This window comes from Colobus angolensis, unplaced genomic scaffold, assembly GCF_000951035.1.
Source record: "Colobus angolensis palliatus isolate OR3802 unplaced genomic scaffold, Cang.pa_1.0 Scaffold424, whole genome shotgun sequence".
NCBI classification, from domain to species: domain Eukaryota; kingdom Metazoa; phylum Chordata; class Mammalia; order Primates; family Cercopithecidae; genus Colobus; species Colobus angolensis.
This window is the reverse complement of record NW_012117644.1, coordinates 786839-802067: the sequence shown is the minus strand read 5'-3', so window position 1 is coordinate 802067 and position 15229 is coordinate 786839. Positions and strand designations below refer to the sequence as shown.

Below are 15229 nucleotides of genomic sequence, written 5' to 3'. Positions count from 1 at the left end.
GACAGAGCGAGACTCCGTCTCAAAAAAAAAAAAAAAAAAATCACTTGGACTCGGGAGGTGGAGGTTGCAGTGAGCCAACATCACGCCACTGCACTCCAGCCTGGGCAACAGAGTGAGACTTGGTCTCAGAAAAAAAGAAAAAAGAAAAGAAAAGAAAAAAAAAAGGAAACTGCCAGTTTCAATCCAGACCCAATGCCTGGACACCCTCTTCTTGGAGCCACTTCAGGCACTCCACCTGTCCCCCAACAGGGAGGGTGTGGAAGGCTTGTGGTTTATGCTGCTTGCTTTGGGGAAACCATTATTCTCTGTCCTCTCCTGCTTTTCTGATCCCCTCTTTCCCCAGCACCGGGGTTTATATCTGTCCCTCCCTGGAAGCACGGAAGGCTCATTCCACAAGAGGACTGCAGGGAGTGGGGGCAACCAGTGGACCAAGCCCTGCTCTAAGTCTGTCCCTGGAGTCCTGCTAAGGCCCCACCAGCTGAACACTCCTGGATCTGCCCCTGTCCCAACCCCACAACCCCTGTGAGGTGAAGCCCAGCTCTCTCACCATGGCTGTCAAGTCCCTTCATGACTGGCCCATCTTCCCAACGTTCCTACCCTGCGAGCTCTGCCAGCCTAGATGACATGTCTTTCCCTCTTTACATCCTCAGTTCCCACCTCCAATACATTTGCTTTTTCCATTCCTGCTGCACAAAAGTCCTTTCCCACCCCAAACACCAGTCTTTTATCTCCTAGTCTCCACTTGCTGACATTTTAGTCTCTTGTTCATCCTGCAAGACCCTGTTCACGTCACTCCTCCAGGAAGTCATGCATGTTCCTTCCAGCAAGAAAGGTCCTCTCTCTTCTAAGCCTCCATGTCTGTCTTGTGACTCTCAGTGCCAAGCACTAGGAATGGCACAGACTAAGTGTCGATTCATGTTTATTAAACTATACAGATTAACACTGCAATTTTCCATATGAAGAAACTGAGACTCAAAGAGAGACAGCAGCTGGCCCAGGGTCACCAGCATGCAGATGCCTGCTATGATGTCTCTGCTTCTTGTGTCTGTGAGCCTCATGGAAGCACTTCAGGTATGGGCATCCCCCACTGTTCCCATCCCAGCAGGGAACTGAGCCATCAGCTTCTTCTGAACCCTGGAAGGAGAGAGGAAAGAATGCCTGACGCTTCCCTTGGGGATCACTCAGCCCAAGGGGACAGCCCCAGATGCTAGTCTTGGGGAAATTACAGCCAGAGGTTCCCAATCCCCTTCCCCACCAGGTGTGTTTGGGGCCCTTCCTGCCTTTCTCAGTGGAGGGGAGAGCTGGATGGCAGGGGACTCATTCTCCCAGGGGCCTATCCTCTCAGTCCCTGCTGCTCCTGCCCCCTCAGGCCCAGAGCCACCCCATCACACGACGAGACCTCTTCTCTCAAGAGATGCCGCTGGACATGGCCCTGGCTTCCTTTGATGACCAGTACGCTGGCTGTGCTGCTGCCATGACAGCTGCTCTTCCAGATCTCAACCACTCGGAGTTCCAGGCCAACAAGGTGTATGCAGACGGCTGGACACTGGCAAGCAGCCAATGGCAGGAGCGCCAGGCCTGGGGGCCGGAGTGGAGTCTCAGCCCTACCCGTCCACCTCCGCCACCCCTGGGCTTCCGCGATGAGCATGGGGTGGCCCTCCTGGCCTACACAGCCAACAGCCCCCTGCACAAGGAGTTCAATGCAGCCGTGCGTGAGGCAGGTCGCTCCCGGGCCCACTACCTCTATCACTTCTCCTTCAAGACACTCCATTTCCTGCTGACCGAGGCCCTGCAGCTCCTGGGCAGGGGCCAGCGTCCACCCCGGTGCCACCAGGTGTTCCGAGGTGTGCATGGCCTGCACTTCCGGCCAGCAGGGCCTGGGGCCACTGTGAGGCTGGGGGGCTTTGCTTCCGCCTCCCTGAAGAACGTTGCAGCCCAGCAGTTTGGTGAGGACACCTTCTTTGGCATCTGGACCTGCCTCGGGGCCCCTATCAAGGGCTACTCCTTCTTCCCTGCAGAGGAAGAGGTGCTGATCCCCCCCTTCGAGACCTTCCAAGTGATCAATGCCAGCAGACCGGCCCAGGGCCCTGCCCGCATCTACCTCCAGGCCCTGGGCAAGCGCAGCACCTACAACTGCGAGTACATCAAAGGTAGGAGGGCAAGCGCCAGTCAGCACCTGTGCAGAAGGTGGGCCTTCCACATCCACCAGGGATTTTGGCAAACCCAAGCCCCTATCTCCTGTGTCCCAGGGATACATAGAAACAACCAGGCATATCCACCAGCTCCCAACCCCTTCCATCTAAGGGGAGACATAACCTTTTGAGGGGTGCACTTACTGCCCTTGAAGGGATCTAAGCCATAGTTGGCCACTTGCCTGCTGCGTGGCTGGAAAGGTTTCCTGGCCAAGGGAAGGGTCTCTGGCCATTTGGGCAGGCAAGCAGGCCTGGTCGGGCTTTTCTCCTGGTCAGAGGCTGGAAGGGAATTATTTTCCAGCCAGATTATTGACACCTAGATAGCTGTTGCCAGAAATGAGTAGGAGCCCCAACCTCAGTTTCTGAGAAGAGTGCATTTATGAGCTGGAAGAGGAATTCTGTGCTGGGTGGGGTGGTGGGGGCAGGGAGACAGCAGCTGGGTGCTGTGCCCCTAAGGTCACACTCATGCTGTGGTCGGGAAGTGGTGCACGCTCCTCCTGTCCATGTCCCCAGCACAGGCCAGAAGAAGAACCACGGGGATGGGCCCAGGTTCTTAATTTCTGAAGGGCTAAGGACTTCACTTCCTATCTTGGACAGCAACAGGAGCATGCATGAGTTGACAAGGTGAGGAGGGCATGCAAAGAACACAAACCAGTCTGGGGCGAGGCATGGAAGAGGGAGAGGTGAGTGTGGCAGGAAGGCAAAGTTACAGGCCCAGAGAGCAGGAGTGCCCCAGAGTAGACCCTGGCTTTGATGGCCCACTCCCTTCTGGCCCTGTTTCTCATGGGTCGAGACAAACCTAGTCAAGGATGTTCCACCATGAAAGAGCAGAATTAGGGGGAAATGTACCAACTTCTTCTGGAACAAGTCAGGGATGGACCACCAGGGCTCTGAGGTCCCTTTCCGTCCTGAGAGCTCCTGAGCCTTTCATTCTTTACTGTTTCTTTTCTATAGACAAGAAGTGCAAGTCTGGGCCTTGCCATCTGGATAATTCAGGTAAGGGCTGCAGGCACCTGTGGGACTCAGTTCATCCCTGGCCCCATCACCTGGATCTTTTTTTTTTTTTTTTTGAGACGGAGTTTTCACTCTTGTTGCCCAGGCTGGAGTGCAATGGCACGATCTCAGCTCACTGCAGCCTCCACTTCCCAGGTTCAAGCCATTCTCCTGCCTCAGCCTCTTGATTACAGTTGGGATTACAGGCACATGCCACCACACCTGGCTAATTTTTTGTATTTTTAGTAGAGACCACAGCCTGAGCTGGACCTTAGGGGCACAGCACCCAACTGCTGTCTCCCTGCCCACCATGTTGGCCAGGCTGGCCTCGAATTCCTGACCTCAGGGGATCCATCCACCTTGGCCTCCCAAAGTACTGGGATTACAGACGTGAGCCACCGTGTCTGGCCCACCTGGATCTTTTATAAGGAAACAACCTCATTAATAATAATCATAAAAAAAGTGCACTCACTGAAGTGGCACCTTGGGGGTTGCCAGCCTTAGCCAGGAGATGAGTGTGTGGGAGAGCAGATGGTTGGGGGAGCAGAGACACCTGCTCTCCAGCCTGGGTCTGCCTGTGCTTTGCAGGAAAAGGCCACTGATCAGGCCCCTGAGAGATTCAGGCTGCAGTGAAGTGAGGGACGGAAGGGCTGCTCCCCACAAAGTCCTCCTTTGGTCCTTCTCTGCCTCACAGTGCAGAACCCACTGTCTCTGTTACTGCCCTCAGGGCTCCCTCAAACCCACCTTTGAAGGCCATGAGGTCAAGCTTTGGGTGCTGGAGGTCTGGGCTCTAGTCCAGGCTCTGCTCTTTCTCTATGACCAACCCATTCTTTCTCTGCACCTCAGTTTCTCGGTGTGTATAATAAGCAAATTGGACCAGATGATCTCCAGCTGTGACTCTTCTCTTCCCTCAGACACTTGGTGTGTCAAGGCCTACCCAGGCCACCATGTCTCTAGGTGGGAATGGGCCATTTCCAGGGAGGAAACAGCAGCTCCTCCCCAAGCCTTTAGAACTCCTCTGTCCTTCAGAACTCTGTGAGTGGGCAGGAAGGACCCCCCAGCTTCCTCTGATCCACTCCAGCACAAAATCATGCCATTCATTCTCACCACACCCCAATGGTACGGTCATCACCTCTGTTCTGCAGATGACAGTACCAAGGTACAAAGGCGCAAAGAGAAGCCAGGCACGGTGGCTTACGCCTGTAATCCCAGCACTTTGGGAGGCCAAGATGGGCAGATCACCTGCGGTCAGGAGTTCGAGACCAGCCTGACCAACATGGAGAAACCCCATCTCTACTAAAAATACAAAATTAGTTGGGCATGGTGGTGCATGCCTGTAATCTCAGCTACTTGGGAGGCTGAGGCAGGAGAATCTCTTGAACCTAGGAGGCGGAGGTTGCTGTGAGCCAAGATTGTGCCATTGCACTCCAGCCTGGGCAACAAGAGTGAAACTCTGTCCCAAAACAAAACAAAACAAAACAAAACAAAACAAAAACAAAAACAAAAACATCAAAGGTGCAAAGAGGAGAAGCAATCAGCCCTGTGCCACCCAGCTACTAAGAATTGGAGTCCAGAGAGCCTGGCTCTAGAGCCAAACTCTGAACCACCACACCAGGATGGTTTCCATCCCTCCCCAGACATCATCCCATCCCACCCCACCCCATCCCATCCCATCCCATCTCATCTTTACTGCACAGTAATCTATGGGAAGGAGGCAGAACAGGAGGCATTACCCACTTTATATGGTCAAGTGAGACCCAGAGACAAATTATTTGCTCAAGGTGACAGTGAGTTCATGGCAGAGCCAGGACCAGAAGCCAAGTTTCCAGCCTCCCAGGTATCTTTGAGTTTTGATGATATAATTCCAGTAACTGGAAAAGTTTAGGATTTCTCCTCCTAGTCCACCCTGCACCTCTCCTACCAGGGTTTGGGCAAAGGAGCCAAGTTCAGCCACAGTCGATCCCACTCTGATCTTAAATCCATGTTACATCCCACTCTGAAGTACCTTATTTGTGGCCATAGAAAGCAATTAAGTTAGACACAATGACCTCTGGAAGAGACACTGGGACTCTAATTGGTCTCCTTGTCTCTGTCTACCTTCCTAAATTCTTTATTTAAAAAATTTTTTTTTCACTCTGTCACCCAGGTTGGAGTGCAGTGGCACCACTACGGCTCACTGTAGCCTCAAACTCTTGGGCTCAAGTGATCCCCCCATCTCAGTCTCCCAAGTAGCTTGGACTACAGATATATGCCACCACGCCTGGCTACTTTTTGTATTTTTTGTAGAGAAGGGGTCTCCCTATGTTGCCCGGGCTGCCTAAAATTTTTTAAAGCAGTCAAATTTAGCAGTGGAGGCATTGTACATCAACTTTAGTGACACTAGTGTTAGTAAGTTCTGATAACCCATTACCATTGGACCAGCTCCTCCCTAAACTTGATCTTTATCTCTGTTGCCTGCGGCAATTTTGTATATCAGTCTGTCCAGCTCACTCTGCCAATCTCTCCACCTTGTATCTGTGTGTCCCCACTTTGCTCCTGTGCTACTAAATACCTCTTTTTCTCTTGCTCTCCCAAAACCTCTCTGCCTGTTTTCCCTGCAGCCATGGGTGAGAGCCCCCTCTCTGCAGTTTGGTCTCTGCTGCTGCTGCTCTGGTTCCTCGCGGTGAGGGCCTTTCCAGACAGTCCAGGCCTCCTTTGATGCATGAGACACAGGACAGCCTCATCTGCTGCCTCTGCCCATCCTGAGGATGTTGGCAATGTGTGCTTTCAGTGTAACCAAGATTCCTGGCAACCCCATCTGCAGGGAACTCTGGGACCTTCTCTGGTAGCTGCCAGACCTGCTGGTGGAGAAACAGGAGACAATTTGGGGACTGAACCTTACCCAGGGCTTTAGGAGTGAGACTATGAATAAAGAGTTGGGCCGGCGATGTGGGAGGTACTTCAAGACAGGCAGCAACTCACTTGGAGATAGAAAGACTTCAGCTGATTTGGGGGGTGACTGGAGAGGAAAGCACTTCGCAGTGATACCTGTTGGTGTTACTCAGATGCCTCACATGTCCATCTGGAAAGCTCCTGTTCACTCCTCCAGGAAGCCTTCTGTGACCTCTCCCATCCAGCTGGGGTAGTGACCCTGCCTCTATGCTTCCACAGAGCCCTGAATGCTTCCATATACCACATGTCCATGTCTGTCTGCCATGTCAGACGGTGAGCTTCCTGAGGGAAGGGACTGGGTCAGAGGCACAGAGGTAGTGCCAGGAAATGTGTGAAACTCAGAAAGGAACAAATACCTGTGAATGGCTGGTCCCTGCACTGCCCCTGCCTTGGACACTGTCAAGCTCTCAGTGTCCGAGTGTGAGAATGGGGTGGACGGTGCCTAACTCCAGCACACAGAGAGAAGGAGAGATGGAAGAGAGAGCTCTAGTCCTCCATCAGCACCTCAGTCAAATCCCATTCTTTTGTCAGCACAGACGTAACTTCTGCTCTAATCCATGAGTCCTGAGGCTCCTCTCATCATGGCTCACTGTAGCCTCAAACTCCTGGGCTCAAGAGATCCTCCCACCTCAGCCTCCCAAGTAGCTGGGACTACAGATATGTGCCACCACACCTGATTAATTTTTGTGTTTTTTGTAGCGACAGGGTCTCCCTAGGTTGCCTAAGTTCTTTTTTTTTTTTAGCTCGTCATATTTAGCAGTGGGGGTTATATACCAACTTTAGTGACAGTGACATTAATAAGTTCTGATAACCCACCACCATGGACACCAGCGATACATGGACACCTGGGAAAGCATTATTTCTGGATATGTCTGTGAGGGTTTTCAGCAGGAGACTGGCGTGTGAGTTGATGGACTGAGTGGCAAGTTCCACTCTCAATGTGGGAGGGCATGGAGAAGGCAAAAAAGTAGGAGAAAGGCAAATTCATGCTCTTTCCTGGAGCTGGGACATCCTTCTCTTACCATTGGACATTAGAACTTCAAGTTCTCAGGCTTTGCACTTGGACTTGGACTTGCACCAGCGGCCATGAGACAGACCTGAAGTACAGACAAACCTGGACCCCCCGCTTCCACTACCACAGACCTCAAGGGTAATACAGGGCATCGAGGAGGTGCTAGGTACACGCTTACTTTATTGAGTCGGGGATTTGGGGCCAAATCTGTAGAGCCTCCTGCTCTGGAAACTCAACTGAGAATCCCCGATCCTTTTCCCTGAGCCCCTCGGCAGGGAAAGGTAAGAGCCAAGGCCCTGCAAAGAAGCCACCTAGGAAGGAAGACAGGAAACGCAGCAGTTCAGTTCAGTTTCTCATAATAACCTGCACACTCCCCACTGAAAGCTCTAGTACCCAGCACAAACAATTCTGTCCCTCCAAGACTGTACTCTGTGATCTTGGCCTTTGTAGAGTTCCTCTTTTTTTTGGAATTAGGGGAGTGGCAGGCTCTGGATTTCCGTTAGTTAGGGTGTGTAGACAATGAGTGCTTCCTTGTGGATTGTGAAGTCAAGTGTCCCAGGGTCTTAGGAGCAGTGGGGAGAGACTGGCTGGCTTAAAGACCAGCAACCACTTGGCCATGGCTGTCCTTTTCTGGAGGAGCTGTGGCTGCAGCAGATCCCTGTGACTTAGTCCTACCCCTCACAGGGCCTGCACCAGCACCAGGAGGCTCATGACCAGGGCCATGGAGAAGAAGATGCCCAGGAAGAAGCGGTCCATCACACGGGCCAGGCGCTTCCAGTCCTCATGGCAGCGCTGTGCAGCTCGGTGGCTGCGGAAGGTATTGGCAATGGTGGCTACATGGTGCAGTAGGGCTTCCTGGCGGCACAGACATCGTGGCTCGTGGCAAGGGCCCCCTGGGGGGCCAGCCCCTCCTTCGGGAGACTGGGGGCTAGGGGATAACTCAGGTGGCCTGGACTGCCCACAGGGCTCCCCTCTTTCCTGCACGCACAGGCTCTGTGCCAGGTGTCCCAGCAGGAGGGCCCTAGCCCAGGCTGGCACTGGGCGGGCACTGGGACCACAGTAATGCAGGTTCATGATAAGGATAGTGAGTGCTGTTGAGAATGTGACCATGGTCATAGTGGCCATGTAGTACTTCCCTGCAAGAGAGAGAGAAAGCCAATTGGGACTCAAAACAAAAAGCCTGTGGATCCTGAGCTTCCCAGTCACCTCTACACAAATGGAAATAAGCCCACCACGAGGCTCTCCAGACCCTCCAAGCCCCATGGATGGAAGCAGAAAGGAGGTAAGGGCCGAGTTCTCCCCATCCTTCATTTCTACACGTGGGTCATCAGAAGCTACTGCTCTCTAATTGCACCCCTCACTGCTGGAAGCTGCACTCATACACAATCCAGGACAGTTCCACTCTCAAATAACGATGAGCATGAGCTGGGGCAAGATACGAATCCTTTTTGTACAAATGGGATAACCAGAGGACCTACTTCCTAGGTTTGTGGTGATGTTTACCTGAGTTAATAAAGGTCAAGTGCTTAGGGGAGTGTCTGGCACACAGCAAGCAGTCAACAGATTTTGCCTATTATTAGGATCTGGGGATACTGGTGTTCCACCATCAAGACCCAGTCGTGAGGGGTGTTCTCCCTGGAAGGAGCTAACCCTTTCCCCTCAGTCTCAAAATTAGGGGACGTTCCCAGGACGCCCCCGCCTCACTCTCTGAAGCGGGGCCGTTCGGCAGACCCAGGCCCTGTGGCGACCCCGCCCTGGGGGGGCCCGGCGCATCATCAGGTCCCCCCGCACCTCCGCTGCTCACCGATGAGCGGCACGCTCTCGGCCGGCGGCATGCTCTCGGCCAGCAGCAGCTGGAAGACGGTGAGCGCCAGCAGCACGGTGATGCCCAACGACACCTTTTCGCCCGAGTCGGCGGGCAGGTGGAAGGCGAGCGGCGCAAGCAGCGAGATGAGCACGCAGGGCAGCAGCAGGTTGCATACGTAGGCGGCGGCGCGGCGGTGCAGCAGCAGCGTGAAGGTGACGTCGGGGTAGGGCTCTGAGCAGCAGCCGTAGGTGAGCACGCGCCGCCGCGCCGGCATACCCAGCACGCGCCACTCCACGTTCTCCACGAAGTCCGCCAGGCTGGCGGCAGCGCCGCGCGGCCGCACATCCAGTTGGTGCCCGCCGTGAGTCCAGGAGCCGAACGTCAGGCCACAGCGCTGGGCGTCGAACGGGAAGGCCGCCACGTCCACGCGGCACGAGCTGCGCGTGATGGCCGGTGCGTCCCAGCGCACGGCGCCATCGTGGCGCAGGACCACATTGGTGCTGGCCGAGCCTGGCGGCTGCGCGTCCGCCCTGCGGGCAGGCGGGGCGGGGCTTGGCTCACCCAGGCTGTCCAGCCCGAGAAGCAGCCCTGGAGGCCGGGAGCCCAGGGCAGACCCCCAGGGTCTGAAAGAAACCAAAACTTCTCCCCAGAATATTGAGGCTCATTAAGTTCGAGACACTCACGACGCAGGGGAGCACCTGGCCCCAGCATCTGCTGGCCTGATGGCAGGACACCAGCCCTTCCTTGTTGGAGAGAGCACTTGCTTATCCAAAGGGCACCAGTAGGTGCCAGAGGAATCTGGGAACAGATTTTACCCTCTTCCCACGTTTTCCCGCCTTTTAAAGGCTGGAACTGCTCTCCTTTGTCTTGCCACTATTTACAACTTGCTGGCTCTTTCTTGAATTTCTATTTAAGCAAGGCCTCTAAGCCACTGCCTTCAGAGAGAAATACTTTTGAACTAAGGCCTCTCCCGTGATGGGTACAGCAGGTTAATAAACTTCTGCTTGTGGCCGGGCGCAGTGGCTCACGCCTGTAATCCCAGCACTTTGGGAGGCGAAGGCGGGTGGATCACGAGGTCAGGAGATTGAGACCAACCTGGCTAACACGGTGAAACCCCATCTCTACTGAAAATACAAAAAAATTAGCCAGGCGTGGAGGTGGGCGCCTGTAGTCCCAGTTACTTGGGAGGCTGAGGCAGGAGAATGGCGTGAACCCGGGAGGCGGAGCTTATAGTGAGCGGAGATGGCCCCACTGCACTCCAGCCTGGGAGACTGCGTCTCAAATAAATATAAATAAATAAATAAATAAATAAACTTCTGCTTGTTTTTCTTTCGTTAATTTGACTCTCGTTTTCAGAACAAAGCAACACAGAGGGTGGAGTGCACCGAGGGAGACCCGCTGCCTGGAAGGGGTGGCGCCTGAAGGGCCCAGAAGGACACAGACGTAGCCAGAGGACGTATAAACAGGCCTCTGCAGAACCCAGAGGCAACTCCGGGACACACAATGACTTCCCTTGGGGGACATCTGCAAAACTTGTAGAGGGGCCCCAGAGAAAATATGCAGAGCTATGTGTGGGCTGGGAGATGCAGAACTGGTCAAGGAGACATAAAGCAGTGTTCCAGAGGGCTATGTCTTGGAGGAAAGAGAACCTTAGACAGGCTCTTGGGGGAGCCCCGAGAGACTTAGAGCTAAAAGTGTGCCCTAGAGAGGCCCTTGTGATCCAGGCATCTGCCCTGGACCACACAGTAGGTTCCCAGGAGACATTCAGCCTGGGCTGGCCTGGGATAGCCTCAAGTGGGGGTGCCATGGAGGGGCTGTGAATGCCTGGCAGCTTAGAAGGGTCCTGGGGAAAAGTTTCCAGGGCAGCATGGCAACCGGCTTATGTGGTAGGGAGAGGGGATCAGTGCACACCCATGGCTAAGGGCAAGTCTAGAGAAGGGTAGGAGAGGGGAAGAGCCCAGATAGGCAGTACTTGTTATAGAGTACGATGTCTGGCCGCCACACAAGACTGCTGGGGATGCGGATGGCATCCAGGCCGCCATAGGCATTGGGGTCCCATCGTAGGTAGGCGTCTGTCCACTCCTGCCGTATCCACAGATACAGGGTCAGCACCTGGTTCCGTTCATCCTAGTGGGGGCAGGGGATGGCAGAGATGTGGACATGTATATGCATATCCTGCCCCGTCTGTGCACACTCCCCTGCAGGGCTCTGGTCAGCACCCACAAACCTGACTTGTCCATACTGTCCAGTTCCGACTCAGACCTGACCTTGCCATGTGACCTTAGTGGGCTCTTCTCTTTTCTGGGCCCATTTCCTCAGCAGTTATATGAGGTGAGAATCCCCGCTTAGCAGGGATTCAATAAGTTCAGGAGTGCAAAATGTTGGGCACAAGGTAGGCACCCAACAGTCAGTATCCAACAGTTGGTAACTGCTATGTTTGTTAATATTAACATTTACAGAAAAGGAATTCCGTGGAGAAAAATCCCAGTCTCTCACCCCTTCATTTCTTGACACTGTGACAGGTAAGACTCCACAGCTGTACCACTACCACAACGCACCATGTCGATGATCTGGGACAGTGTCACTTCCAGGGTCACATTCAGAGTCTGGTCTGTGTCTGCCACAGGTCTCAGGGCACTTGTGTAGTTGGCGAAGAGGTCATGGAACAGCTTGAGAGCCAGCCGGCCCTCAGCTCCCAGGCACTCTGGAGGGTCAGTAAGGAGGGTTGTCCATCCCAGGCCCTAGTCTCAGGGCCTTTGCTCATACCCTCCACTCCCAGGGCTGAGGCCCTGTCCTTATGAGTGTCCTCCTGTGTCTGCCCTTTCTTGCTCTAGCTGTGGCTCTAGTTCCTCCCTGGCCTGCCTGCAGGGACACATGAGATAAGGGCCATGGAGTGAATTGTTACTATCTTTTGGCACCAGGCTGACAAATTTCTCCTCCACCCTTCCCTTTTCAAGGACCTGGAGTCTGCCTGCCTCTCCACAAATGATAGAGGGATCCAAATAAGCCACAAGAGTCCAGACTTTCACCTAAGGATTCTGAACCCCACTGCTCTGCCCCCTCCAGTCTCTCTCAAACCTGTTTCCACTTCTCCATCTCAAGCTGGTTTCTTCAAAACTTCTGATGCGATGGAACATTCCTTCCTTCTGAAAACACACTCTTCCCCAGGCTTTCCTGACATACATTTTCCTCAATCCCTGACCTAAATATTGTTCCCATGAATACTGTCCTTGGCTCCCTTCTTTTTCTTCATGCCAGATTTTTCTCCTGAGCTCCAGACCCAAATAGAGTACAGTCCACTCCTGAGTTTCCTACAGGCACTTTGAACTGAACTCGCTTCCTCCCTCCATGCTTTGAAACCTACTTCCTATCCCATGTTTCCTATCTCAGCAAATAGCATGCCCTCAACTGCAATAGTGACCTCAGCTGGAAATCTGGGAATTATCCCTCCCTTCTCCCTCTCCTGCCTCCTCCTCTTGGAATCCAGTTAATCTCCAGATCCTGTCAGATCATTCAAATCCTCCAGATTTTGCTAAACATCATCTTGAGTCTGCCCTCTCCCCTCCAGGCCAGGCCCTTCCCTTCACTGTCACCCCCTCCCCCGAGGCTTACCTCCTACCCCTCCCATGCCCATAGACCATGCTTTTAAGCATGTACATCTGACCAGGTTAGTATGTTGCTGAAACCTTTCAGTGCTGCCCCCATCGTCTGCAGGAGAAAGATCTGGCCTGGCCGGCAGGCCCTTCAGCATCTGGCCCCTCTGATTTTCCCAACCCTGTCTCTGGAAGCTCCCCACTCATTGTGTCCACCTTAGCCAGGCAAGTCTAGCCTGGAGACTAGCCAGGCAAGTCTCCTCTCACCCACTTCACCCTCTTCTCCACACTCCACAAATAGAGAGCTTGTTCTCAAAACAGGTACTGAGGAGAAACACAAGAGTGACTACATGGAAAGGGATTTTGGGAGAACGGGAATAGCAGCACCACCAGGAGAGGCCAGGGCTGGTGTACTGAGCTTCATACCTGCAGGGAGTAGAAACAGAAGCAGAAGGCCCAGGCTGAGGTGGTGGCTCCGGAGCCCCATGGTCCTGGCACTGCAAGAGGTGGGGCAGGTCTCTGGGTGTGACGCCTCCTGGCCAGATCTAGGGCAAAATTAGGCCCAGCTGGCAAGGATGGTATGGACAGTACCTAGAAGTCAGAAGTAAGACTGAGATCTCTGGCGGGTCCAACCACCCTCCAGCGGGCCCTGCAGCCCCTCCAGTCTTCTGACCCTCCAATTTGTGCCTGCCCCTGGAGTTTAGTACTTGGTCTTTCTTCTTATCTGCTGGTCCTTGCCTCTTCTGGCCTCTGCCTCTGCCTCTGCCCTTTCCTATGCTCCCCACCCACTTTGCCTTTCACTCTGTTTCTGCTTCCTTCTCTTTCCCTCTGTAACTTTCTTGGTCTCTCTGCCTCCCTGACTCTGATCGTCCCCTGCCCGCCTCTTTCCACTCTCCCCCTTTCTCCTACTTCTGTTTCATCCCTCATTCCTTCCTTCCTTCTTCCATTCCCCACACCTGGACTCTAGATGGGCCTGCTGCTCTCTCAGCAGAACAGGGACCAGGGACTCCCTTGATCAGCCCAGAGTCATCTGAGGCACAGGACAGCAGCCCTTCCCTCTTTGCCCTTTCATTAGCTTAATTATACTTGTGCATTACACAGGTGTTAAGACACCTGTCCCCATGACAACAGAGCAACGGAAACTGATACCTCAGGCCTCTGGGACTTGAATTATTCAAACTCTGTAAAGCAGCACACAGACTCAGCGCAGGCCCATCCTCGGGGGTTAGAGAGTACAGGTATGCTGGGTCAGGGTATGTGGAAGACCAGGGTTTAAGAGTGTGAGGCGCCAGGGTCAGTGGATGGATAACTGTCCTCTCATCTTAGCCACCATTGCCTGAATTCTGGAGGTGGAGGTTCCCCTTAGACCTGCAGCTCTCCTTGCAGTGTGGGACTAGACACTCCAGGCTAGGCACTTTGGGTCAAGCAAGCCCTTCCTTCCTGGTGGGAGTGGTGCTGAGCCTCAGGCCACTCCAGATGACCCAATGGACATGGGTCCTCTCCTCAGACTCCCTGCAGTCATTTCCATCTGAGCCTCGGGTTTTTTTTTTTGCCCCAACACTGTGGGCAGTGTGGGAGAGCAGGGCAAGCATAGGCTTCAGAGTCACTTTCGGCCCTGTCTTATGAGCGCTCTCACCTGGGTAAGATATTGAAACTCTCTGGGTTTCTGTTTTCTCAATCTGGTAATAGGATTAACAGTACTCATCTTGAAAACTGCAAGGATTAAATGAGATAACCTGATAATGCAAGGCACTATCTAGCACGGTGCCTAAGGTACAGCAGGCCATCAACAATATTTACACTGTGGTCCTAGTGAGGTAGCCAGGCTATCCTCAGGAACACACATTTAGAGTCACAGGTATTTATCATGCACAGAGTTGTGATTATTTTTGTTCAAGGTGACCAGTTGCCTGACCAACAGCAGCACGTACTTCCCTGGCAATCACATCCATAGCCATGACTTCGGGCATCATGGATATGCCAGTGATTCCCTGCTCTTTCTCCACCCCAGTCCCCTCTCCTAGGTACTCTGCTTAACTCCAACATCCCCCTCTGGATGTCACACAGCATTTCACATCATTTCACACTGAAGCCTCAGAAATCCAACCTTCATTTACTCAAGCTAGTAGAGGGGAACTGTCCTTAACTTGTTAAAGAACAACTACCAAAAAAACCCTACAGCTAGGGTATACTTAATGCTGAGAAACTAGAAGTTTTCTCCCTAAGATTAGAATAAGGTAAAGATGTCCCCCTCTTGCCACTCCTATTCAACATCATATTGAAGCCCTAGCTAGTCCAATAAGACAAGACAAGGAAATAAAAGGTTGGGAAGGAAGACATAAAACTATCTTTGTCAACTGTTTTCTTATATACCAGCAATGAACAATTATAATTTAACATTAAAAACACATTGCTGGCCAGGAGCAGTGGCTCACTTCTATAATCCCAACACTTTGGGAGGCTGAGGTGGGTGGATCACCTGAGGTCAGGAGTTCAAGACCAGACTGGGCAACATGGTGAAACCCCCTCTCTACCAAAAATACGGAGTCTTGCTGTGTCACCAGGCTGGAGTGCAGTGGTGCGATCTTGGCTCATTGCAACCTTCGCCTCCCGGGTTCAAGTGATTCTCCTGCCTCAGCCTCCCGAGTAGCTGAGACTAGAGGCACACGCCACCACGCCCAGCTAATTTTTGTATTTTTAG

General features: G+C 53.2%; 2 protein-coding genes across 4 annotated transcripts; one reads left to right on the top strand and one right to left on the bottom strand.

Moving 5' to 3' along the window:
- Window positions 1-956: 956 nt before the first annotated feature.
- On the top strand, window positions 957-6106 carry ART1 (ADP-ribosyltransferase 1). Its single transcript, XM_011956765.1, has 4 exons — window positions 957-1071; window positions 1370-2150; window positions 3147-3188; window positions 5786-6106. Exons 1-4 carry the CDS (start codon window positions 1009-1011, stop codon window positions 5881-5883), a joined length of 984 nt encoding a protein of 327 aa, XP_011812155.1. The 5' UTR covers window positions 957-1008; the 3' UTR covers window positions 5884-6106.
- Window positions 6107-7288: 1182 nt separating this feature from the next.
- Window positions 7289-13087, bottom strand: CHRNA10 (cholinergic receptor, nicotinic, alpha 10 (neuronal)). 3 transcript variants are annotated; one of them, XM_011956751.1, is made up of 5 exons: window positions 12955-13087; window positions 11432-11639; window positions 10908-11062; window positions 8933-9465; window positions 7289-8264 (listed from the first exon to the last, which is right to left on the bottom strand). In XM_011956751.1, exons 4-5 carry the CDS (start codon window positions 9207-9209, stop codon window positions 7807-7809), a joined length of 735 nt encoding a protein of 244 aa, XP_011812141.1. In that variant the 5' UTR covers window positions 9210-9465; window positions 10908-11062; window positions 11432-11639; window positions 12955-13087; the 3' UTR covers window positions 7289-7806. The 3 variants fall into 3 exon arrangements, with proteins under 3 accessions (XP_011812141.1, XP_011812142.1, XP_011812140.1); XM_011956752.1 differs by having other exon boundaries at window positions 11432-11572; XM_011956750.1 differs by having other exon boundaries at window positions 11494-11639; window positions 12955-13081.
- Window positions 13088-15229: the final 2142 nt, after the last annotated feature.

Excerpts from the sequence above, each read along its gene's own strand:
- CHRNA10 (XM_011956750.1), bottom strand. The coding sequence starts at position 13,015 with ATGGGGCTCCGGAGCCACCACCTCAGCCTGGGCCTTCTGCTTCTGTTT. Across the intron at positions 9,466-10,907 it reads GACATCGTACTCTATAACAA|GGCGGACGCGCAGCCGCCAG; the intron begins GTACTGCCTATC and ends GCCTGCCCGCAG. Across the intron at positions 8,265-8,932 it reads CGAGAGCGTGCCGCTCATCG|GGAAGTACTACATGGCCACT; the intron begins GTGAGCAGCGGA and ends TCTCTCTTGCAG.
- ART1 (XM_011956765.1), top strand. The coding sequence starts at position 1,009 with ATGCAGATGCCTGCTATGATGTCTCTGCTTCTTGTGTCTGTGAGCCTC. Across the intron at positions 1,072-1,369 it reads GCCTCATGGAAGCACTTCAG|GCCCAGAGCCACCCCATCAC; the intron begins GTATGGGCATCC and ends CTGCCCCCTCAG. Across the intron at positions 2,151-3,146 it reads CAACTGCGAGTACATCAAAG|ACAAGAAGTGCAAGTCTGGG; the intron begins GTAGGAGGGCAA and ends TCTTTTCTATAG.